The sequence below is a fragment of the Oncorhynchus clarkii genome, chromosome 23 (assembly GCF_045791955.1).
Source record: "Oncorhynchus clarkii lewisi isolate Uvic-CL-2024 chromosome 23, UVic_Ocla_1.0, whole genome shotgun sequence".
Classification (NCBI taxonomy): domain Eukaryota; kingdom Metazoa; phylum Chordata; class Actinopteri; order Salmoniformes; family Salmonidae; genus Oncorhynchus; species Oncorhynchus clarkii.
The window spans coordinates 35,829,671-35,854,412 of record NC_092169.1 but is presented as its reverse complement, the minus strand read 5'-3'; the positions used below and the strand labels follow the sequence as shown (position 1 = coordinate 35,854,412).

Sequence of the window (24,742 nt, the reverse complement as noted above, 5' to 3'; positions counted from 1 at the left end):
ACAGATTTGTATAAATTGAAGTGGCTTAATGTTTGTCTGTGTGTAGGTGACGAGGCTGGGGAAACTGAGGAGCCACTGGATGAGCACACTCTGAAGCTGCAGCCTTTCCTGGCTAAAGCTGAGAGGAGTCACCTGATCGTCTGGCAGGTTATGGGCAGTCAGGCCGGAATTTTTAACCCTTGATCTCTAACCCTGCCACAGAGATGAAGAATGGGAGGAGCCTGCTCGAAGCAGGAACAAAGCTGGCCAATCAGATTCACTCCTCTGCATGTTTCTTTTTGTTTTACGGTTATTTTTTTATTTAATTTGTAATTTACTGATTGTATTGAATTTTAAATCTGATACAAGCCTGTTGCTCTTCTATTATTATTATTATTATTTGTATTATTATTGAAAACTAAATCATTTATGTTTATTTAATTTTCTTAGGTCATGTTTTATATTGTATGCCTAGTGTCCAACCCCTTTGTCCAAATACTGCGTGGTGATTGGTGGGAATCAATGTAGGTTCAGGGTATGTCTTTGGCCACACCCCTGTCCTCATCTTTGCTTCCTTTCAGTAAAGGACCGATGGGACAGAGGAGACAATACTGTATGAAACTGTACGAGACACCTGCACACAGGAGAATAATAATGTTGGTGTTTGAACTGCAAAACCAAATCAACTGCATGATGTCCAATAAGAAAGCAAGTATTACAGGACAATCCAGCGATGGAGCCAATCGTGTGTGTCCTAAATGATACAGGTGTGCTCTTCCTGCATGATCATTTTTATTTTATTTTGTGAGAACATGGATGTTGCAATACAGCTTAATCAATTGTCAGTTTTCTGGACTTGGGATCAGTGTTGTTCTCCATGACTATGGTCTATGGAAAACCAGATAGATCGCAGATCAATCATGTCTGCAGCTGCAAGGTCAGAGAATCACCCTATTCCAATACCTAAAAATGCATCCTCCCTTCCTAGGGGTAATTACAACTGGGTTGGATTGATGATTGAGACAGATTAGTAGTTAATTACCTCACGGAAGGTAGGTAGGAAGGCAGTGTTGCACTTTAAGTGTGTTGGAACAGGGTCTATGACTTTAGTTTCTGGGCCGCTGCTCTCACATCCTGCTCTCCCATCTTCCTTCCCATCAGCTAGAGCTTGCAGACATTTTACAAAAATCAACTGTTGCCTTAGGTTTGAAAGTTTTAAAAAAAGAAGGAAAAAAAGGAAATGTTTAAAACTGCATTATGGACTTTTGAAGTGTGACTGAGTATGTATACCTATGTGAAAGAATGTTACCAAAGGAAAAATAATTTCAGTTGATCAGAATAAAGTAAATGTACAGTGTTGTAGCAGTATTTTCAACCCGTCTCTCTGTAGATACAATAACATTTTGACAGACCGTCTTTGTTATAAGGTTTGTGGTGTATGGATAGATATATTTTTAAGCCATCTCTGCAAATGCAGAGATGTGATTGTGTATAATAGCTGGTTTCTCTGCGCCAGGAATCTTTTGTATGCTGAGAGTAGATGTTACCCATAGGCACAGATCTAGGATCAATTTACCCTCCGCAAATCCCAACGTGAACAATTAGGGGAGGAACAACTCAACACTGACATTAGATAAGCGTCTAGGGGCAACGTCTTCCTTTTACCTTTTGTACACTAGGGGACAGAGTGACTGATCTCTGACCAAACAGGATCCCTCCTGATAGGTTGATATGATACTGAAGTGTTCAGAGACTATTTGAAGCCTATTTTTATTATTGACTTTTTGTATGTTTGTCTTTTCGACCCTAATCTGTGGTTGCTTCTAGATGCGGAGTAAAGTGTCATTTGACACACTCTGCCGGAGTCTGGTCTGTGTACCAGCAGATTGTGCTGGTGAGTGTTACTACGGTGTCTGTCGTGAGGAGTGAACGAGGGCGTGTGTTTTGCCTTTGCTGGTCTGTCTGTGTGTGTGTGTGTGTGTGTGTGTCTGTCTGTCTGTCTGTCTGCTCTCCAGGAGAAGAGACGGTTCATATCGCAGTTTAGCCATTTCAGTATTTATTTCTATGAAAGAGTCTTTGCAGTTCAGAATGTAACTTTGTACAATATGAAATATGACTATATAAATATAAATTGTATATGAAACATTGAAATGGCTTGGGTTTATTGTTTTGACTGATTGTAATTGGAATGGTTGAATTAGAGAGCGACTACTAAGCTATACACTACCCTGCTTGTACAAAACATTAAAAACACCTTCCTAATATTGAGTAGCACCCCCTTTTGCCCACAGAATAACCTCAATTTGTCTGGCCATGGATTGTTCAAGGTATCAAACGTTCCACAGGGATGCATGTTGACTCCAATGCATCCCACCGTTGTCAAGTTTGCTGGATGTTCTTTGGGTGGTGGTGGACCAATCTTGATACACACAGGAAACTGCTGAGCATGATAAACCATTCTTACCCATTTATCCTCTGAATGCCACACATACACAAGCCATGTCTCAATTGTCTTAGGTTAAAATACGATTTTTAATCCTCGTCTCCTCCCCTTCATCTACACTGAATTGAAGTGGCTTTAACAAGTGGTGTCAATAAGCTTTCAAGTGGATTCACCTTGTCAGTCTGTCATGGAAAGAGCAGGTGTTCCTAATGTTTTGTACACTCCCGGGGGGAGGTTGAGTGCACTGGGTAGAAGTTGGCATTAGGCACAGATCTGGGGCCAGTGTATCTTCACAAAATACTTCATTACTGCTAAGGTAAAAATGTGAAACTGACTTTAGGTCAGTGCCTAAGATCAACTTAGTAATTCCTGTGTTGATGAACAGGTCAAGGTCACCCCCCCCCCCCCAACTTGTGTTGCTGTGACTGGTTGTCCCCAATAACAGTACATCCATCACCTATCTATGTACTGATACAGCATATCTTTAGCCTTTAATTATTTTAACTATCAATTAAACTGACTTGTGGGGAAACTTGTGTGTCTCCTCTGCTTTTGGCTTTTTGCAAGATTTTCAAGAATTTTGGAAGCACTGTCAGCTGCTTGTTAACAGACCTGGGCCTTTCCAATACATGAGGTGTGTTTAAAATCTCATACATTGTTTTCAAATTTAAAAAACGCATACATGCAGTGAGCTCAAAGTATTGGGACAGTGACAAATGCTTTAATTTGAGGGTATTTTCATCCATATCGAGTGAACCATTTCAGAATTACAGCACTTTTTGTACATGGTATCTCAGCTCTGGTTCATCGTGAGTCTCCTGTAACGCCCTGGACCAGAGCTAATCGGGTACCAGTGTCCAAGAGGTTGCTACAATCACAGCTGCATCCTGTAGAGCACTCAAACTCAACTCTGGACATCGAAGCCAGTACCACTACGTGTTTTCATTTGTTGCCCTCTAATTGGGAACTGATTTAGACAAGGGACACCAGGTGGGTGCAATTAATTATCAGGTAGAACAGAAAACCAGCAGGCTCTGAACCTCGTAGGGTCGCAGTTGAATAACCCTGGTATAGAGTATAGCGATAGTATAGCATGTAGTAGTTTTAGTGACCACTAGATAGCACCAGTGTCTTGTATATAGTCAACCTCTTCAGGAGTACTTAGTTACTATGCAAGCTTAATGCTCTATGGCAGAGAAAAATACTTGCTTGCTTTATGTGCATGTAACACTGGTATTCCTGACCTGGCGTGGGATCAGAGATCGTTTTACCTGAGAATTCTAACACTTACGGGAATGTTTCAAGTAATTTCGATTTTAGGTGAGAGTCAAAAGAAGCCCATGCAACTAGTGTAGGCTAGTCATTTAAATTGGGTGCGTTTTCGATTATACTTAATATTAATTTGACAAAGGCTGTGTAGAGAAATACGGTATGGTCCTGACATGATCATTGTACATTGGCCTGTCTGACTGTGCACTGGGCAGGAGCTGTCCCCTCTGCTGTGGTGCTGAGTATAAGAACGTTCGGGATGGCGCGAATCCGGGTGCCATAGCCACGATCATCCCAGAGCAACGCGCAAGAGCAGCGACATGATTAGGGAATTGTAAAGAAACAGTGATAAATTAAAACTCCAATAATAGGCTAATAACTTGGGCCAATACATCTGGAATGTCAATCAGTGTACCTTGCTGGGAGGGTTTTCCCGCGATCGTGTAGGTTTAGAGACGTCATGATGATGCTCACTCTTATTGGTTAAGGGACTGCCATGTTCTGAATTAGCATAAAGGACGCAACTGGAAAAGGATCCACTTGGGGGTAAGCTGGTGATGCGTCACAGCCCTTGGTAAAAGAGAGAGAAAAAAAATAACTCAAAATATCGACAAACCTGCGAATCAATGCGTGCCAATGGCAAGGAAACCATTCGTGATCTCAAAACGGAACACAAACGTGCTACAGGTGATTCGAGGCATGAGCATTGGAATCGAAGATATCCGGGGTCCCAAGTTCCATAAACAACTTATACAAACGTTCCATAGAAACTTGACATGGAGTATTCGCGCGCTGTCAGAAAATCACAAGGAGAAAAGTTCTAAGCCTGCTGCGCCTTTGTCTTTCGCATTGCGTAAGTGAACTAAAAAACAGCTACATAAATGTACAGGGACAGTATTATCTGTCTTGCTGAGATATCAGAATAGCAGCAGAGAGCAGAGGAAAATAAAACAACAACTGCTGTTTTGTATTGACAACAACAATAATAGCAGATCATCATGGATACAGGGGGGTCCTCCGGGCTGGCCAAATCAGCCGCTGTAAAACTGTCCGAGATGGGAGAAAGAACGAAACAGTTTGGCAACGCAATGAAAGCCCCGGACCATCAAAGACGGATCATTTTAGTGATCGTCTGCGTGGCTCTTCTTCTAGACAATATGCTCTATATGGTTATAGTCCCGATTATTCCCGACTACCTTGCTGATTTAGAGCTTGAGCAAGCAGAGCACGTCCACGTAGTTATACATCCTAATTCTTCAATCAACAGCACAATGAGCTCAGCCCAAGCTAAAAGCAACAGGGACAATTTAGACGTCCAAATAGGAGTACTTTTTGCGTCGAAGGCTATCTTGCAGCTCTTGGTGAACCCTTTGTCAGGAACTTTCATAGACCGCGTTGGATACGACATTCCACTCCTGATAGGACTAACCGTCATGTTCTTTTCTACATGTATATTTGCTTTCGCTGAGAACTACGCGACGCTGTTTTTTGCCCGTAGTTTGCAAGGTCTGGGCTCAGCTTTCGCCGACACCTCAGGAATTGCCATGATAGCAGATAAATACACCGAAGAATCGGAGAGAAGTAAAGCCCTTGGTATCGCCCTGGCGTTCATCTCTTTCGGGAGCCTGGTAGCACCTCCCTTCGGGGGTATCCTGTACGAGTTTGCCGGTAAACGAGTACCGTTTATCGTTCTCGCCGTTGTTTGCCTTATAGACGGGATTCTGCTCTTGACCGTGATCAAGCCGTTCTCGAACAGGACTAGAGACAATATGCCGGTGGGTACCCCCATCTACAAACTAATGGTTGACCCCTACATAGCTGTCGTGGCAGGTGCCCTAACAGTGTGCAATATCCCCCTGGCCTTTCTGGAGCCCACCATAGCCAACTGGATGGAGAGCACCATGCATTCAACTAAGTGGGAAATGGGATTATGTTGGCTGCCTGCTTTCTTCCCACATGTTCTGGGTGTCTACATGACCGTCAAACTGGCTTCTAAGTACCCCAACCTGCAGTGGTTCTATGGAGCCTTGGGCATGGTCATTATCGGGGCCAGCTCATGCACCGTTCCAGCATGCAAAACATTCGGCCAGTTAATCGCCCCGTTATGCGGCATATGTTTCGGCATTGCTCTCGTGGACACTGCCCTGTTGCCAACACTTGCCTTTCTCGTCGACGTGCGTCATGTGTCCGTGTACGGCAGCGTCTACGCTTTAGCTGACATCTCCTATTCTGTCGCGTATGCCATGGGTCCTATCGTGGCGGGGAATATAGTGCACAACTATGGGTTTGTCCAACTCAACCTGGGCATGGGCCTCGTCAATGTCCTGTACGCACCGGCGCTTCTGCTGCTCCGTAATGTGTGCCAAATGAAGCCGTCCTACTCCGAGAGAGATAACCTGTTGGTGGACGATGATGAACCCGAGGGTCTGTATGATACCATGAAGATGGAGGAGCGGAAAGGCAAGAAGAAGGGTTATAGTTCGGCAGGGAACTGCTTGCCTGTGGTGGTGGTGGATGAGAATGGAGGGTTTGACCCGTTTAGAGCACAAACACGTGCCTCTTCAGAGGAATCCTTTGGTCCAGAGTACAGTTAGAATACTCAAGAGTACAGCTAGAATACTGTATCGCAACATAGAACTACACCTGGAATGGAGTACAACTTAGAACGTCCCCGAATACACTGAGAGTTCGAGAGTTAGGATTTATGGACCTGCCAAAAGAGAGTAGACAGTCACTTCACTCTGTAATATACTCATGTGCAATATAGAAATACCCAATCACCCAATCATCCTTGTGTGACCCGTTTCCAAAGTGTATTTAATTTCATCGTAATTGAACAAGTCTTCTCTGTATGTATTGTTTCTTATGGTCGTCTAAATGGAGTACTATTGTGAGAGGTCTATCAAATACAGTTGACTATGTGTGCATTACTACTGCAGAGTATTGTAAAAAAGTAAATAGATAAATGTATGTACAAGATTATATTGATATTATAAATACACGTCCAACTGCCAACGCATCAACTAGCCTTTTGTGCAAAAAACAACAACTCCTTTTTAATACTGGCAACCATTGATTTCCTTTCTTAATTTCGTTGACATATTGACTATCATTTGTATTTTGCTTTTGTTTTGTTTTGTTTTCCTTTTCCATATCTAATATCGAAACGTTGCCTAATTGTGACCTCTGTATTTTTGTAATTTCTTTTTGTGATGTTTTTGTTTTTCTTCGTGAAATGTAGTGTATTATAAACAAATGCGTGTTGTACATATGTGGATATTTACATAGTAAATGATTCAATTGTATTTGGGCCTATGCATATTTGAGTGTGTGCGTGATGTATGCGTGTATGTTGAAACGGTGTATTGTCAAAACGTAATGAAGTGATTATCCGTCATAGCTCATTAACAACTTCCTAAATTGAGCACATATATGTTCATATATCGATAATAGTTATAATAAAATTGTATTTAAATATAACGTGTTTTGTGTGTGTCATAATTATTTATAGTGAAATTATAAAATCATCTTTAAATCATACTTGTTATTCAGTTCTGAATCAAACGAATAGCGTTTGATTAGGTGCGTAATGGTAGCTAGCTAGCAATGTTACCAAATCAACTGGTGGATATAAATCCTTAATGTTGTCTGTCCTACACCCAATCCCCATGTTGAAGAGAATAGACAAGACGATGAAGTTAATACACAAGCCCCCTTCGGATCCTGGTTGAATCAACAGTTTAGTTACAGACATTAGTTAACAATCTCTATTACAAACATTACCATTTCTGTGCGTAATTTTGATTTAGGTGTAAACGCTTTGTAGTCAGAGATTTGAGAGAAAATTACAGTTACAGGGGTGGATGCAACCTATACTGTAAAGATAACGAATAGTTTGCCCTTTTGAAATACGGGTATTGAATATGATACTTCAACCAACTGATCGTTTCACTGTGGGGTTTATAGATTACATCATTCATCAAAAGCTTTACGCACGAGAAACAGAGAGAGAGAGTGCGTGTTTTATGGGTGTGTGAGTGAGAGGGGCAGAGAGAGAGAGAGAGAGAGAGAGAGAGAGAGAGAGAGAGAGAGAGAGAGAGAGAGAGAGAGAGAGAGAAATGCGAACCGTATTCTTATTATTTAAGAATGATTTAGTTCCTGTAACGTCATGTAAACGTCTACTTGGTGGTGCGTAAAGTCATGGTGCAACTAGCTTGTGCTCAGCGCTGTCCGTGGTTCTGAAAGTTGACACGCGCTGTGAAAGCTCGCAGCAGACGCCCCACAAGGAGAACGGTTCTAACGATAATGTTCTCTCCACAACCAAGTGTAGGTAGTCAAGCTATTCGTTGATTTTCAGCTCTCAAACTCAGAAAAATACCATTCTTTCCCCCGACACACTCTAAATTCAACAATAAAGTCATACGGGCTAACCCGGATTGTAGCTACTACAATCTCAAGATCATTTTCATACTTTGTCAGAGGTAGGCAGGGGAAGCAAGCCAAGCTGTCAAATAATATGTTCCACGAATAGATTTCGATGGGAGGAGTTTGCTGCTTGCGGGTTAGGTAGAGACAGACAAACACCTAGAGCATCTTTACTAAGCAAGCGCGCTTTAAAAGTCAAAGCCTTGCAATGGGTGTGAGATAGGAGTGAATATCATGAAGCGTGAGACAGAATGGGGAACGATCATTCGTTCGCGTCAAAGGATTTAGTTATGTTAGTTCTATGCACGTACGCGGGACAATATTTAATCTTGTTGCAAACCTTTTTGACCTCTTGAGGAGTGAAGGAAGACATCAATTTCTCAGGTAAGCGGAAATCTTTTCTCTTATCCTCATTATTCACAAATATGCCTAGTTCAGTAAGTTAACAGGTGCACGATGTGCTTAGTTTGGATGACTTGGAAGGAGACAGCTCCTCGATTAATACTTATGGATAGATTGTGATTGTGGTTATGTATCTATAATCTATTTTATAATCTATCTATGCTGAATACAATAATACACTATATTTAACACTAATGCATACCATATCAAAATCTGGTGATAAGATTTTGTTTTATAATTAAATTTATAATACAAACTCGACAGTGACAGTTATAACGTAGCAATCCTATTTTAAAGTAATCATTTTTTTCCTTTGTTTTGAATGATTTGGATGTACCGGCTTCATGCAGAAGGCTGAACTTCAACCAACTCTTGTGAGTTTGAATTCCTCCTGACCGATCCTGGCTGGATAACAACATGCCTATCCTGGAGAGAGAGCCGCCGAAAGGCCGAAGGGAAAGCTATGTATGAAAGTCTTAGGTTATATATATATCGATATACTAATATTATTTATGCACTAAATCGATACATTCAAATTGTTTAAAACACTGAGGGTAATGAATTGTTTAATAAGGATTGTGTCTGGCTGTAACTTGCTATCAACTATTTCTAAAACAAATATTTGCTTTATCTATACGGGCATATAATGAAAATGTAGGCTTTATCGGACAACATTATAAGGTGAATTGAAATAGGTCTATGTTATTCAGGTCGTCGCAGAAGTGAGTAACAATAACTGAATCGATAGTCATTTATTGGTGGATAATTAGCATAATCTAAAATCTGCTTGCTTTACTTGTTTCACTCAGTTTACATTGTTGCTGTTTTATCACAATGTTGCTTGTGACTGACAAAATACCGTTGCTGAGACACTATTTTAGGGAATTCGTTTCTTACCTTGACATGTACCACAGTCCTTTTTGTAGCCTTAATTGTTTTCCAAAGTATGCATTTTCTGATACAAATTGGCTTCTTACTTGTTCTATTTCTTAACAAATTGTAATGAGAAGTGATTTTCATAAGTGTCTTGCAGAACTAACGCACTGATTATCAATAGAAAAAGTATGCAGCAACAAGCCTGAAAGCTATTCCAAGTGTAACAGGTACAGGCGCTGCCCATGGGGCTGAAAATAACATGGATGCTGAAACGCTGTATCCTTGTACTGACCGCTAGGGGCAGAAACTAGAGAACTGGAAGGCTTTTATTACACTGGTATTAACAAAACTGGGAAATTAAAATACACTCTCAGATTTGATGTAATGCAAATGTATGATCCAACACAGAGCTTTCGAAGCCGTGATACTTGCGCCCAAATGATTGTTCTCTGTCTCAACTTTTATAATGTAAAAGCCAATTTATCGAGGCTTTTTTTGTTGTTGGAAAATTACATTCTGCGAATTGTAAAGAATACCGAGAACTAAATCCGGGAAGTCAAACGTCTCAACAATTCACGTTTCTGTTGCCAGAGCACTTTAGCTATATGCTACTAGAATTTACACAGCACCATTGGTTTAGGTTACAGCGAATATGAACGAAGCACAAGCCCGTGGTGTGACACTTCAATTGCCCACTGGGGATCAATTAATTAAACAAAATTGAATTCAGAACGATACGATTCTAATGGATCTCCCCCAAGAGTGGCCATTCGCTTGGGGCTAATTCTAAGGTAAAATATCACCAACATATCCATTCAATCATACCTATTTCACATTTGATTTACACACTAAAAATAAGAGTTCCTCAAAGGTTTTTGGGAAGGGTGATGGTTCTATGTGGAACCATAATGACCCAAATAATCCCTTCGAGCCCATCAATGGTTATTTGCAGTTCAGATAAGGGTTCTTTCCTCTTTTAGTGATGATTAACATGTAGGGCAGTTGGTTCATTAGAATATGTTGGGGCGTGGTTTGCGCACAGTTCTTTTTGTGCAACCGTGAGTGAGGGTGTCATTCCAGTTTATTTAATATGTTGTGTTGTGTTCTATTATTATATGTCACTTATGCCTATGGCCAGTGATTGTGTCTTGTTAAAGACTCACATATGGCCTTGTGTCAATTGAGAACGGTTGACTAAATGCTGTCACACTTTATTCAACCCATCAATAAAAACAGTATAACAGTCTTGCGGAAGTTTAACAATGCATTATGGCTATTAAACCCTACTTAAAAGCCCTGTATTGTTCTTCAAAGAACATTTCAGATTGAAAACATTATTTATTATAGAACCATTCTCCATAAATGTTCTATATAGCACCAACAAGGGTTTCACTATGGTTACAAGCCATATTAACCCTTATTTGGCACTATATAGAACCCTTTTATTTTAGTGTGTAGTTAACCCATTCTCACAAGTTACACTGGCCAGAATGACAGAACTGATTCAAACATATCAGGCCAAATTGGGACAAATAATTAGTCAACACTCAACACACTTACTCCCACTCCATATACAGCACTTTCCATTAGCATTTTATTCAATATAAAATAACCATAGCTGTTTCGATCAAAAGGAGCGTTTTCGTATCCCACAGGGCGCTGTAAAATTAATTCTCGACTAGGCTTCAAGCAGTTCGAATGAATAATTCACTCAGGTTCTAAGAATACAAGCTTTAAAGAGAAACTTCATGAAGAAAATTAGGTATTTTAATGTTCAGACGAATGAATACATGCCTACAGGCAGGAAAACAGCTTCCTTATAATGATGAACACATTTTGTCCTTTTGGGTGCAGCATCATTGAGTTAATATTTATCCCAATCCAACCATTACAGAGGGTCTGATTGATTGATTGATCTCACAATGTTAGGTCCTGCCCAAGGTGCCTGTCCCACCCCTGAAACAGACTCTGGACATGTACCTGAGCTGTATGAAACACCTGGTGAAGGAGGAACAATATCAGAAGACTAAAGCCATCGTGGTGAAGTTTGGAGAGCCAGGCGGTACTGGAGAGCTGCTGCAGAAGAAACTACTGGAGAGGAGTGAGAAGACATACAACTGGGTAAACTCCCTCCCTCCCTCACTCAGACAAGCACTGTGTCCCAAATGGCACCCTATTGCCTATATAGTGCAAGGGCACTGGTCAAAGGTAGTGTGCACTATAGGGAATAAGGTGTCATTTGGGAGGCAGACAAGACCCTCTAGTAAATGTAAACATGACACCTTATACATTCTGTTAGGCACTGTGGGAGTGTGATCCTTGTTAGGTTTCTATTGTTTTGAAACAGAAGTCAGATTTGGTGTGGGATGGGATGCCACATGTGTGAAGCATGCAAAGTAGTATACCCTTATACTTCTACACTCCTTGAAAAAATGGTACTATCTATAATCTTTTTTGTTGCAATTAGAACCCTTTTAGTTCCAGGTAGAACCCTTTTGGTTCCAGGTGGAACCCCTTTGGGTTCCATCTACAGTGCCTTCAGAAAGTATTTACACATCCATATTTTGTTATGTTACAGGCTGAATTTAAAATGGATTACATTTAGATTTAATGTCACTAACCTATACACAATACCCCATAATGTCAAAGTTGAATGATGTTTTTCCAAATGTTTCCAAATGAATTAAAAAAGAAAATTCTGAAATGTCTTGAGTCAATACGTATTCAACCCCTTTGTTATGGTAAGCCTAAATACTTTCAGGAGTAAAAATGTGCTTAACAAGTCACAGAAGAAGTTGCAGAACAATAATAGTGTTTAACATAATGTTTTAATGACTACCTCATCTCTGTACCCCAGATATACAATTATCTGTAATGTCCCTCAGTCGAGCAGTGAATTTACATAAACATAGATTCAATCACAAAGACCAGGAAGCTTTTCCAATGCTTCACAGAGATGAGTAAAACAAATAAAAAAATAAGCAGACATTGAATATCCCTTTGAGCATGGTGAAGTTATTAATTACACTTTGGATGGTGTATCAATACACCCAGTCACTACAAAGATACAGGTGTCCTTCCTAACTCAGTTGCCGAAGAGGAAGGAAACCTCTCAGGGATTTTACCATGAGGCCAATGGTGACTTTAAAACAGTTACAGAGTTGAATGGCTGTGATAGGAGAAAACTGAGGATGGATCAACAACATTGAAGTTACTCCACAATACTAACCTAAGTGACAGAATGTAAAGAAGGAAGCCTGTACAGAATAAAATATTACAAAACATGCATCCTGTTTGCAACAAGGCATGAAAGTAATACTGAATTTTTGTCCTGAATACAAAGTGTTATGTTTGGGGCAAATCCAATACAACACATTACTGAGTACCACTCTCCATATTGTCAAGCAAAGTGGTGGCTGCATCATGTAATGGGTATGTTTGTAATCCTTATGGACTGGGGAGTTTTTTCAGGATAAAAAAAAATACTGACTGGAGCTAAGCAAAGGCAAAATCTTATAGGAAAACCTGGTTCAGTCTGCTTTCCACCAGACACTGGGAGACTTTTTTTCTAAGAGTGTACAGTATACTTCGACATCACTTCAGGTTGAAACATTGTAGAGCACAAGTAGAAGTAAACACGACCTAAAGGTGTGATATATCAGGAGTGTGTCGATAACGGAAAGCTAAACAATCTCCTTTGATAACCCATTGGAGACCTGTCCATAAAGACTGTAGAGTCTCCACACTGTGATTGAAGACACTATCAACTTCATAAATGGCCCAATACACTTGGACCATCAATAACAGCTGGCAACGGAAGGAGGAAAGAACTAAAGCTGTGGCCATAGATCTATCAGATCTGCCACTTGGTGTCTGCAGGACCGATCCATCACTGGCCACTTAGATGATCAGTCAGTCCTGAATTAAAGTAGCTTTCTGATATCTATCAAACTCCCACTCCTCCGCCACAGCCTCTCTCCTCCTAGAGTTCTTTTGTCCTCTCTTTCTCTTTGTTCTCTATCAAACTCCCACTCCTCCTGCTGCAGCCTCTCTCCTTCTCTCCTCCTGTAGTCTTTTTGTCCTTTCTTTCTCTCTGTTCTCTATCAAACTCCCACTCCTGCTGCTGCAGCCTCTCACCTCCTCTACTCCCCTCCATCTTGCTATGATATCCAGTGCACTCATGATATTGATGGCTTCTCACACTGATGCCCATGAGATTCCCTTCTAAGAATACGTTTTCAGTATTGTGTTTAAAGCCAGTTCAACAAAGCCACAGTTGAAAAACCTGCAGGAGCAGCTTTTGGCACCTTGTCAACATGGATGGACAAAGTGGAGGCCTTGTGCCTGTGTTCTCTCTCTCTCCCTCTCTCTCTCTCTCACCATCTCTATCTCTCGCTCTCTCAGGTTTATGACTACTGGCTAGAAGATATGTATTTGAATCAGAGATTGGCCCTACCAGTCAACTCCAATCCTGCCATGGTCTTCCCAAAACAAAACTTTAAAGATCGCAAAGACTCACTCAGGTATGTGAAATACTCCCTCAGGTACAGTGGGGAGAACAAGTATTTGATACACTGCTGATTTAGCAGGTTTTCCTACTTACAAAGCATGTAGAGGTCTGTCATTTTTATCATAGGTACACTTCAACTGTGAGAGACGGAATCTAAAACAAAAATCCAGAAAATCACATTGTATGATTTTTAAGTAATTAATTTGCATTTTATTGCATGACATAAGTATTTGATCACCTACCAACCAGTAAGAATTCTGGCTCTCACAGACCTGTTAGTTTTTCTTTAAGAATCCCTCCTGTTCTCCACTCATTACCTGTATTAACTGCACCTGTTTGAACTCGTTACCTGTATAAAAGACACCTGTCCACACACTCAATCAAACAGACTCCAACCTCTCCAAAATGGCCAAGACCAGAGAGCTGTGTAAGGACATCAGGGTTCAAATTGAAGACCTGCACAAGGCTGGGATGGGCTACAGGACAATAGGCAAGCAGCTTGGTGAGAAGGCAACAACTGTTGGCGCAATTATTAGAAAATGGAAGAAGTTCAAGATGACGGTCAATCACCCTCGGTCTGGGGCTCCATGCAAGATCTCACCTCGTGGGGCATCAATGATCATGAGGAAGGCGAGGGATCAGCCCAAAACTACACGGCAGGACCTGGTCGATGACCTGAAGAGAGCTGGGACCACAGTCTCAAAGAAAACCATTAGTAACACACTACGCCGTCATGGATTAAAATCCTGCAGCGCACGCAAGGTCCCCCTTGCTCAAGCCAGCGCATGTCCCGGCCCGTCTGAAGTTTGCCAATGACCATCTGGATGATCCAGAGGAGGAATGGGAGAAGGTCATGAGGTCTGATGAGAAAAATAGAGCATTTTGGTCTAAACTCCACTAGCCGTGTTTGGAGGAAGAAGAAGAATGAGTACAACCCCAAGAACACCATCCCAACCATGAAGCATGGAGGTGGAAACATCATTCTTTGGGGATGCTTTTCTGCAAAAGGGAAAGGACGACTGCACCGTATTGAGGGGAGGATGGATGGGGCCATGTATCGCGAGATCTTGGCCAACAACCTCCTTCCCTCAGTAAGAGCATTGAAGATGGGCCGTGGCTGGGTCTTCCAGCATGACAACGACCCAAAACACAGCCAGGGCAACTAAGGAGTGGCTCCGTAAGAAGCATCTCAAGGTCCTGGAGTGGCCTAGCCAGTCTCCAGACCTGAACCCAGTAGAACATCTTTGGAGGGAGCTGAAAGTCCGTATTTCCCAGCGACAGCCCCGAAACCTGAAGGATCTGGAGAAGGTCTGTATGGAGGAGTGGGCCAAAATCTCTGCTGCAGTGTGTGCAAACCTGGTCAAGAACTACAGGAAATGTATGATCTCTGTAATTGCAAACAAAGGTTTCTGTACCAAATATTAAGTTCTGCTTTTCTGATGTATCAAATACTTATGTCATGCAATAAAATGCAAATTAATTACTTAAAAATCATACAATGTGATTTTTTGGATTTATGTTTTAGATTCCGTCTCTCACAGTTGAAGTGAACCTATGATAAAAATTACAGACCTCTCTCTACATGCTTTGTAAGTAGGCAAACCTGCAAAATCGTCAGTGTATCAAATACTTGTTCTCCCCACTGTATGTGAAAGACTCACTCAGGTATGTGAAAGACTCACTTCCTCAGTGTGAATAAGATTAGTGTTGTTTGACTGACAACCAGCTTAATTATACTTGACAACATGGAGTCATGTACATACTAGTAATCTCGGCACCCAAACCAAATCAGCTACTCTGACTAGAGACTATGTACATTGAGATGATTTTGACTGTTTGAACTAGGTACTTACTTATTTAGATAGTTATTTATTTATTTTTGCAATTTCTCATCCTGAATCCCTCCACAACTAGAAGCTGTCCAACGATATAATGGTAAATACAATATACAGAGTACAATATTGTATTATTCTGCAATATACAATGGTGCTGGTGCAATGCAATACATGGCTACTATGCTTCCTGTCCTGTACTGTAAACCACATTTGGTGAGAGATTTACAACAATGTTTTCAGCATGCACAAACCAAACAAGATTTACAACAATGTTTTCAGCAGGCATAAACCAAACCAGATTTACAATGTTTTCAGCAAGCTTAAACCAAACCAGATTTACAACAATGTTTTAGCAGGCATAAAGCAAACCAGATTTACAACAATGTTTTCAGCAGGCATAAACCAAACCAGATTTACAACAATGTTTTCAACAGGCTTAAACCAAACCAGATTTACAACAATGTTTTTGACAGGCTTAAACCAATGTTTTCATCAGGCATTAACCAAACCAGATTTACAACAATATTTTCAGCAGGCATACACCAAACCAGATTTACAACAATGTTTTCAGCAGGCATACACCAAACCAGATCTACAACAATGTTTTCAGCAGGCATTAACCAAACCAGATTTACAACTATGTTTTCAGCAGGCATAAACCTAACCAGATTTACAACAATGTTTTCAGCAGGCTTAAACCAAACCAGATTTACAACAATGTTTTCAGCAGGCATTAACCAAACCAGATTTACAACTATATTTTCAGCAGGCATACACCAAAACAGATTTACAACAATGTTTTCAGCAGGCATTAACCAAACCAGATTTACAACTATGTTTTCAGCAGGCATAAACCAAACCAGATTTACAACAATGTTTTCAGCAGGCATAAACCAAACCAGATTTACAACAATGTTTTCAGCAGGCATAAACCAAACCAGATTTACAACAATGTTTTCAGCAGGCATAAACCTAACCAGATTTACAACAATGTTTTCAACAGGCTTAAACCAAAACAGATTTACAACAATGTTTTCAGCAGGCATAACCCAAACCACATTTACAACAATGTTTTTAGCAGGCATAAACCAAACCAGATTTACAACAATGTTTTCAGCAGGCATAAACCTAACCAGATTTACAACAATGTTTTCAACAGGCTTAAACCAAACCAGATTTACAACAATGTTTTTGACAGGCTTAAACCAAACCAGATTTACAACAATGTTTTCAGCATGCACAAACCAAACAAGATTTACAACAATGTTTTCAGCAGGCATAAACCAAACCAGATTTACAATGTTTTCAGCAAGCTTAAACCAAACCAGATTTACAACAATGTTTTAGCAGGCATAAAGCAAACCAGATTTACAACAATGTTTTCAGCAGGCATAAACCAAACCAGATTTATAACAATGTTTTCAACAGGCTTAAACCAAACCAGATTTACAACAATGTTTTTGACAGGCTTAAACCAATGTTTTCATCAGGCATTAACCAAACCAGATTTACAACAATATTTTCAGCAGGCATACACCAAACCAGATTTACAACAATGTTTTCAGCAGGCATACACCAAACCAGATCTACAACAATGTTTTCAGCAGGCATTAACCAAACCAGATTTACAACAATGTTTTCAGCAGGCATAAACCTAACCAGATTTACAACAATGTTTTCAGCAGGCTTAAACCAAACCAGATTTACAACAATGTTTTCAGCAGGCATTAACCAAACCAGATTTACAACTATATTTTCAGCAGGCATACACCAAAACAGATTTACAACAATGTTTTCAGCAGGCATTAACCAAACCAGATTTACAACTATGTTTTCAGCAGGCATAAACCAAACCAGATTTACAACAATGTTTTCAGCAGGCATAAACCAAACCAGATTTACAACAATGTTTTCAGCAGGCATAAACCAAACCAGATTTACAACAATGTTTTCAGCAGGCATAAACCTAACCAGATTTACAACAATGTTTTCAACAGGCTTAAACCAAAACAGATTTACAACAATGTTTTCAGCAGGCATAACCCAAACCACATTTACAACAATGTTTTTAGCAGGCATAAACCAAACCAGATTTACAACAATGTTTTCAGCAGGCATAAACCTAACCAGATTTACAACAATGTTTTCAACAGGCTTAAACCAAACCAGATTTACAACAATGTTTTTGACAGGCTTAAACCAAACCAGATTTACAACAATGTTTTCAGCAGGCATAAACCAAACCAGATTTACAACAATGTTTTTGACAGGCTTTAACCAAACCAGATTTACAACAATGTTTTCAACAGGCTTAAACCTAACCAGATTTACAACAATGTTTTCAGCAGGCTTAAACCAAACCAGATTTACAACTATGTTTTCAGCAGACATTAACCAAATCAGATTTACAACTATGTTTTCAGCAGGCATAAACCAAACCAGATTTACAACAAAGTTTTCAGCAGGCATAAACCAAACCAGTTTTACAACTATATTTTCAGCAGGCATAAACCAAACCAGATTTACAACAATGTTTTCAGCAGGCTTTAACCAAACCAGATTTAAAACTATGTTTTCAGCAGGCATAAACCAAACCAGATTTACAACAATGTTTTCAGCAGGCATAAACCAAACCAGATTTACAACAATGTTTTCAGCAGGCATTAACCAAACCAGATTTACAACTATATTTTCAGTAGGCATAAACCAAACCAGATTTACAACAATGTTTTCAGCAGGCACTAACCAAACCAGATTTACAACTATGTTTTCAGCAGGCATAAACCAAACCAGATTTACAACAATGTTTTCAGCAGGCATGAACCAAACCAGATTTACAACAATGTTTTCAGCAGGCATACGCCAAACCAGATTTACAACATTGTTTTCAGCAGGCATTAACCAAACCAGATGAACAACAATGTTTTCAGCAGGCATAAACCAAACCAGATTTACAACAATGTTTTCAGCAGGCATTAACCAAACCAGATTTACAACAAAATTTTCAGCAGGCATAAACCTAACCAGATTTACAACAATGTTTTCAGCAGGCATAAACCAAACCAGATTTAAAATGTTTTCAGCAGGCTTAAACCAAACCAGATTTAGAACAATGTTTTAGCAGGCTTAAAACAATGTTTTCATCAGGCATTAACCAAACCAGATTTAAAACAATGTTTTCAGCAGGCATACACCAAACCAGATTTACAACAATGTTTTCAGCAGGCATAAACCAAACCAGATTTACAACAATGTTTTCAGCAGGCATACACCAAACCAGATCTACAACAATGTTTTCAGCAGGCATAAACCTAACCATATTTACAACAATGTTTTCAGCAGGCTTAAACCAAACCAGATTTACAACAATGTTTTCAGCAGGCATAAACCAAACCAGATTTACAACAATGTTTTCAGCAGGCATACACCAAACCAGATCTACAACAATGTTTTCAGCAGGCATTAACCAAACCAGATTTACAACAATGTTTTCAGCAGGCATAAACCTAACCAGATTTACAACAATGTTTTCAGCAGGCTTAAACCAAACCAGATTTACAACAATGTTTTCAGCAGGCATAAACCTAACCAGATTTACAAAAATGTTTTCAACAGGCTTAAACCAAACCAGATTTACAACAATGTTTTAATCAGGCATTAACCAAACCAGATTTACAACTATTTTTTCAGCAGGCATAACTCAAACCAGATTTACAACAATGTTTTCAGCATCCATAAACCAAACCAGATTTACAACAATGTTTTCAGCAGGCATACACCAAACCAGATTTACAACAATGTTTTCAGCAGGCATTAACCAAACCAGATTTACAACAATGTTTTCAGCAGGCATAAACCTAACCAGATTTACAACAATGTTTTCAACAGGCTTAAACCAAACCAGATTTACAACAATGTTTTTGACAGGCTTAAACCAAACCAGATTTACAACAATGTTTTCAGCAGGCTTAAACCAAACCAGATTTACAACTATGTTTTCAGCAGACATTAACCAAATCAGATTTACAACTATGTTTTCAGCAGGCATAAACCAAACCAGATTTACAACAAAGTTTTCAGCAGGCATAAACCAAACCAGTTTTACAACTATATTTTCAGCAGGCATAAACCAAACCAGATTTACAACAATGTTTTCAGCAGGCTTTAACCAAACCAGATTTAAAACTATGTTTTCAGCAGGCATAAACCAAACCAGATTTACAACAATGTTTTCAGCAGGCATAAACCAAACCAGATTTACACCAATGTTTTCAGCAGGTATTAACCAAACCAGATTTACAACTATATTTTCAGTAGGCATAAACCAAACCAGATTTACAACAATGTTTTCAGCAGGCACTAACCAAACCAGATTTACAACTATGTTTTCAGCAGGCATAAACCAAACCAGATTTACAACAATGTTTTCAGCAGGCATGAACCAAACCAGATTTACACCAAGGTTTTCAGCAGGCATACGCCAAACCAGATTTACAACATTGTTTTCAGCAGGCATTAACCAAACCAGATGAACAACAATGTTTTCAGCAGGCATAAACCAAACCAGATTTACAACAATGTTTTCAGCAGGCATTAACCAAACCAGATTTACAACAAAATTTTCAGCAGGCATAAACCTAACCAGATTTACAACAATGTTTTCAGCAGGCATAAACCAAACCATATTTAAAATGTTTTCAGCAGGCTTAAACCAAACCAGATTTAGAACAATGTTTTAGCAGGCATAAAGCAAACCAGATTTACAACAATGTTTTCAGCAGGCATAAACCAAACCAGATTTACAACAATGTTTTCAACAGGCTTAAACCAAACCAGATTTACAACAATGTTTTTGACAGGCTTAAAACAATGTTTTCATCAGGCATTAACCAAACCAGATTTACAACAATGTTTTCAGCAGGCATACACCAAACCAGATTTACAACAATGTTTTCAGCAGGCATAAACCAAACCAGATTTACAACAATGTTTTCAGCAGGCATACACCAAACCAGATCTACAACAATGTTTTCAGCAGGCATAAACCTAACCATATTTACAACAATGTTTTCAGCAGGCTTAAACCAAACCAGATTTACAACAATGTTTTCAGCAGGCATAAACCAAACCAGATTTACAACAATGTTTTCAGCAGGCATACACCAAACCAGATCTACAACAATGTTTTCAGCAGGCATTAACCAAACCAGATTTACAACAATGTTTTCAGCAGGCATAAACCTAACCAGATTTACAACAATGTTTTCAGCAGGCTTAAACCAAACCAGATTTACAACAATGTTTTCAGCAGGCATAAACCTAACCAGATTTACAACAATGTTTTCAACAGGCTTAAACCAAACCAGATTTACAACAATGTTTTAATCAGGCATTAACCAAACCAGATTTACAACTATTTTTTCAGCAGGCATAACTCAAACCAGATTTACAACAATGTTTTCAGCATCCATAAACCAAACCAGATTTACAACAATGTTTTCAGCAGGCATACACCAAACCAGATTTACAACAATGTTTTCAGCAGGCATTAACCAAACCAGATTTACAACAATGTTTTCAGCAGGCATAAACCTAACCAGATTTACAACAATGTTTTCAACAGGCTTAAACCAAACCAGATTTACAACAATGTTTTTGACAGGCTTAAACCAAACCAGATTTACAACAATGTTTTCAGCAGGCATAAACCAAACCAGATTTACAACAATGTTTTCAGCAGGCATACACCAAACCAGATTTACAACAATGTTTTCAGCAGGCTTAAACCAAACCAGATTTACAACTATGTTTTCAGCAGGCATTAAACAAATCAGATTTACAACAATGTTTTCAGCAGGCATAAACCAAACCAGATTTACAACAATGTTTTCAGCAGGCATAAACCAAACCAGATTTACAACAATGTTTTCAGCAGGCTTAAACCAAACCAGATTTACAACAATGTTTTCAGCAGGCATTAACCAAACCAGATTTACAACTATATTTTCAGCAGGCATAAACCAAACCAGATTTACAACAATGTTTTCAGCAGGCATTAACCAAACCAGATTTACAACTATGTTTTCAGCAGGCATAAACCAAACCAGATTTACAACAATGTTTTCAGCAGGCATAAACCAAACCAGATTTACAACAATGTTTTCAGCAGGCATAAACCAAACCAGATTTACAACAATGTTTTCAGCAGGCATACACCAAACCAGATTTACAACAATGTTTTCAGCAGGCTTAAACCAAACCAGATTTACAACTATGTTTTCAGCAGGCATTAACCAAATCAGATTTACAACTATGTTTTCAGCAGGCATAAACCAAACCAGATTTACAACAAAGTTTTCAGCAGGCATAAACCAAACCAGATTTACAACAATGTTTTCAGCAGGCATAAACCAAACCAGATTTACAACCTGCAGTACGTGGAGAGTATCAGTAGCCAGTCTGCATCATCTCTTCTCTACATCTCTGCTGCTTATTAAATGATATGTGGTCTGCCAGCCTGACAGACAACACACAAACACACACACACAAACACACAATTACACACACACACACACATGCACAAACACAAGCACACACATACACACACACGCAAGACCATCCAGATACAGACTGTGTACTGTTAGTCAACATTAGCTTTTGTCAGCTCACAGTGAGCTAAGTGAAAACTAGCAGGACCTCCAGAACAGCCTGCTAATAGACCGACAGAGACTCTTATTAGATTAGGAGTGAAAGATCTAAGCAGTCCGCTGAGACTGGTGGCCTGCTTAGCTGGCTGCCCTCCTCCTCCCCATCCTCAGCCTCCATACAGGGGTGTGGTGGTGAATGTGTGGTTGGGGGGTTTAATAAGTATCTGTGTGTGTATGTTTGTGTGTGTGTGGTGTAGCCCACTTTGTATATTGATCTGGGGTTTGAACACATAAACACTGAGACAAATGACAGAAAACACCAGGGCTGACGTGGCGCTGTGTTTTGCTCCTTATCTAGATACACACACACATGCACACACAAGCACACACATACACACGCACACACGAAAACACACACGCACGCACGAAAACACACACACGCACGCACGCATGAAAACACACGCACGCACGCACGCACGCACGAAAACACACACACGCACGCACACACGAACGCAAAAATACACACGCACACACACATACGCAGACATACGCACGCACACACACACACACACACACACACACACGCGCACGCACGCACACACACACACACGCACACACAGCATAGCCCTATAATCTAGTAGAAATGTAATTATAGCTCTCCAATGAGAAAAGGGGGGAGTGGGTTGTGGTGTGTCTTGCGTGCATTTGAAGCACCGTGAGCAGATGGAGATGTTAAAGTAACAGCCTGGAACTGTTTGTCAATCAGTATATGTGGATATTTAAATTAGGGATATGGATGAATAAAATATCCACATGCAGAACAAGTATATAGTTACAATTCAGTAATACATATTTTAATGATTTATTTAACCAGGCAAGTCAGTTAAGATCAAATTCTTATTTACAATCAAGGCCTAGGAACAGTGGGTTAACTGCCTTGTTCAGGGACAGAACGACAGATTTTTACCTTGTCAGTTCAGGGATTCGATTCAGCAACCTTTCGGTTACTGGCCCAACGCTCTAACCACTATACTGTACATATATGGAGAAAAGAGTAAGAAAACTAGTATATTGTAGTGTATAGTGTACAGTATAGTGTACAGTAAAGTGTAGAGTATAGTGTAGAGTATAGTGTAGAGTATAGTGTAGAGTATAGTGTAGAGTAAAGTGTATAGTATAGTGTAGAGTATTTTGTAGAGTATTTTGTAGAGTATATGGTAGAGTATAGTGTGGAGTATATGGTAGAGTATATGGCAGAGTATAGTGTAGAGTATAGCGTAGAGTATAGTGCAGAGTATATTGTAGAGTATATGGCAGAGTATATGGTGGAGTACAGTGTAGAGTATTGTGTGGAGTATATGGTAGAGTATAGTATATAGTATATTGTAGAGTATATGGCAGAGTCCAGTGTAGAGTATATAGTAGAGTATATGGTAGAGTATATGGTGGAGTACAGTGTAGAGTATTGTGTGGAGTATATGGTAGAGTATAGTATATAGTATATTGTAGAGTATATGGCAGAGTCCAGTGTAGAGTATATAGTAGAGTATATTGTAGAGTATAGTGTATAGTGCAGAGTATAGTGTAGAGTATATTGTAGAGTATTGTGTGGAGTATATGATAGAGTATAGTATTTAGTATATTGTAGAGTATAGTGTAGAGTATATTGCAGAGCACCGTACAGAGTATAGTGCAGCGTATAGTGTGGGGTACATTGTAGAGTATATTATATAGTATATTGTAGAGCATAGTGTGGAGCATAGTGTAGAGTATAGTGTGGAGTATTGTGCAGAGTATACTGCAGAGTATAGTGTAGAGTATATTGTCGAGTATATTGCTGAGTATATCGTAGAGTTTAGTGTAGAGAATAGTGTAGAGTATATTGTAGAGTATATTATTGTATGTATTATTGTATCTTTCTATTCTCTATCTTCTCAGATTTGCTGCTCACCTCATCACAGGAGTTCTGGAGTACAAGGAACGTATTGACACGTGAGTGCCCTTAAATACAGTTTGTCCACTCTAGTCTATTCTATACCATAGAAGGTGAGTATGAAGATAATCTATATTCTACAATATAAAGGGGGAAAATAACACTTTTATTTATAAACACAATATACAGACAATCTAGAACAGGGGTATTCACCTCTTATCTTACGAGGTCCAGAGCCTGCTGGTTTTCTGCTCTACCTGATAACTAATTGCACACACCTGGTGTCCCTTGTCTAAATCAGTACCTGATTAGAAGAGAACAATAAAAAAAATGCAGTGAGGCTGGCTTCGAGGTTCAGAGTTGAGTTTGAAGGATCTAGAATGTAAGTGGATAAAACGGTCCTGTAGAGCAGCTGAGGTTGTC

At 39.5% G+C, this 24,742-nt stretch overlaps 3 protein-coding genes across 5 annotated transcripts in view; all 3 read left to right on the top strand.

Annotated features, from left to right (window-relative positions):
• LOC139381111 (C-Jun-amino-terminal kinase-interacting protein 4-like) overlaps positions 1–2,051 on the top strand; it is a 51,817-nt gene extending 49,766 nt beyond the window's left edge. For all 3 annotated transcript variants that reach the window (XM_071124398.1, XM_071124397.1, XM_071124399.1), the window contains one exon: positions 47–2,051. In XM_071124398.1, the coding sequence (XP_070980499.1) occupies positions 47–183 (137 nt within the window). In that variant the 3' untranslated portion in view covers positions 184–2,051. The remainder of the gene's footprint in view (positions 1–46) is intronic.
• A 2,431-nt stretch (positions 2,052–4,482) lies between these two features.
• Positions 4,483–7,042, top strand: LOC139381632 (probable vesicular acetylcholine transporter-B). The gene has a single exon (XM_071125297.1). The coding sequence runs from the start codon at positions 4,690–4,692 to the stop codon at positions 6,283–6,285; it is 1,596 nt and encodes a 531-aa protein (XP_070981398.1). The 5' UTR covers positions 4,483–4,689; the 3' UTR covers positions 6,286–7,042.
• Positions 7,043–8,334: 1,292 nt separating this feature from the next.
• LOC139381889 (choline O-acetyltransferase-like) overlaps positions 8,335–24,742 on the top strand; it is a 29,325-nt gene continuing 12,917 nt past the window's right edge. Inside the window, exons 1-5 of the mRNA XM_071125741.1 lie at positions 8,335–8,500; positions 8,869–8,983; positions 11,324–11,515; positions 13,799–13,917; positions 24,325–24,378. Coding sequence (XP_070981842.1) covers positions 8,936–8,983; positions 11,324–11,515; positions 13,799–13,917; positions 24,325–24,378 — 413 coding nt within the window. The 5' untranslated portion in view covers positions 8,335–8,500; positions 8,869–8,935. The remainder of the gene's footprint in view (positions 8,501–8,868; positions 8,984–11,323; positions 11,516–13,798; positions 13,918–24,324; positions 24,379–24,742) is intronic.

What these genes read in the sequence shown, in the direction of transcription:
- LOC139381632 (XM_071125297.1), top strand. Translation starts at nt 4,690, where the DNA reads ATGGATACAGGGGGGTCCTCCGGGCTGGCCAAATCAGCCGCTGTAAAA.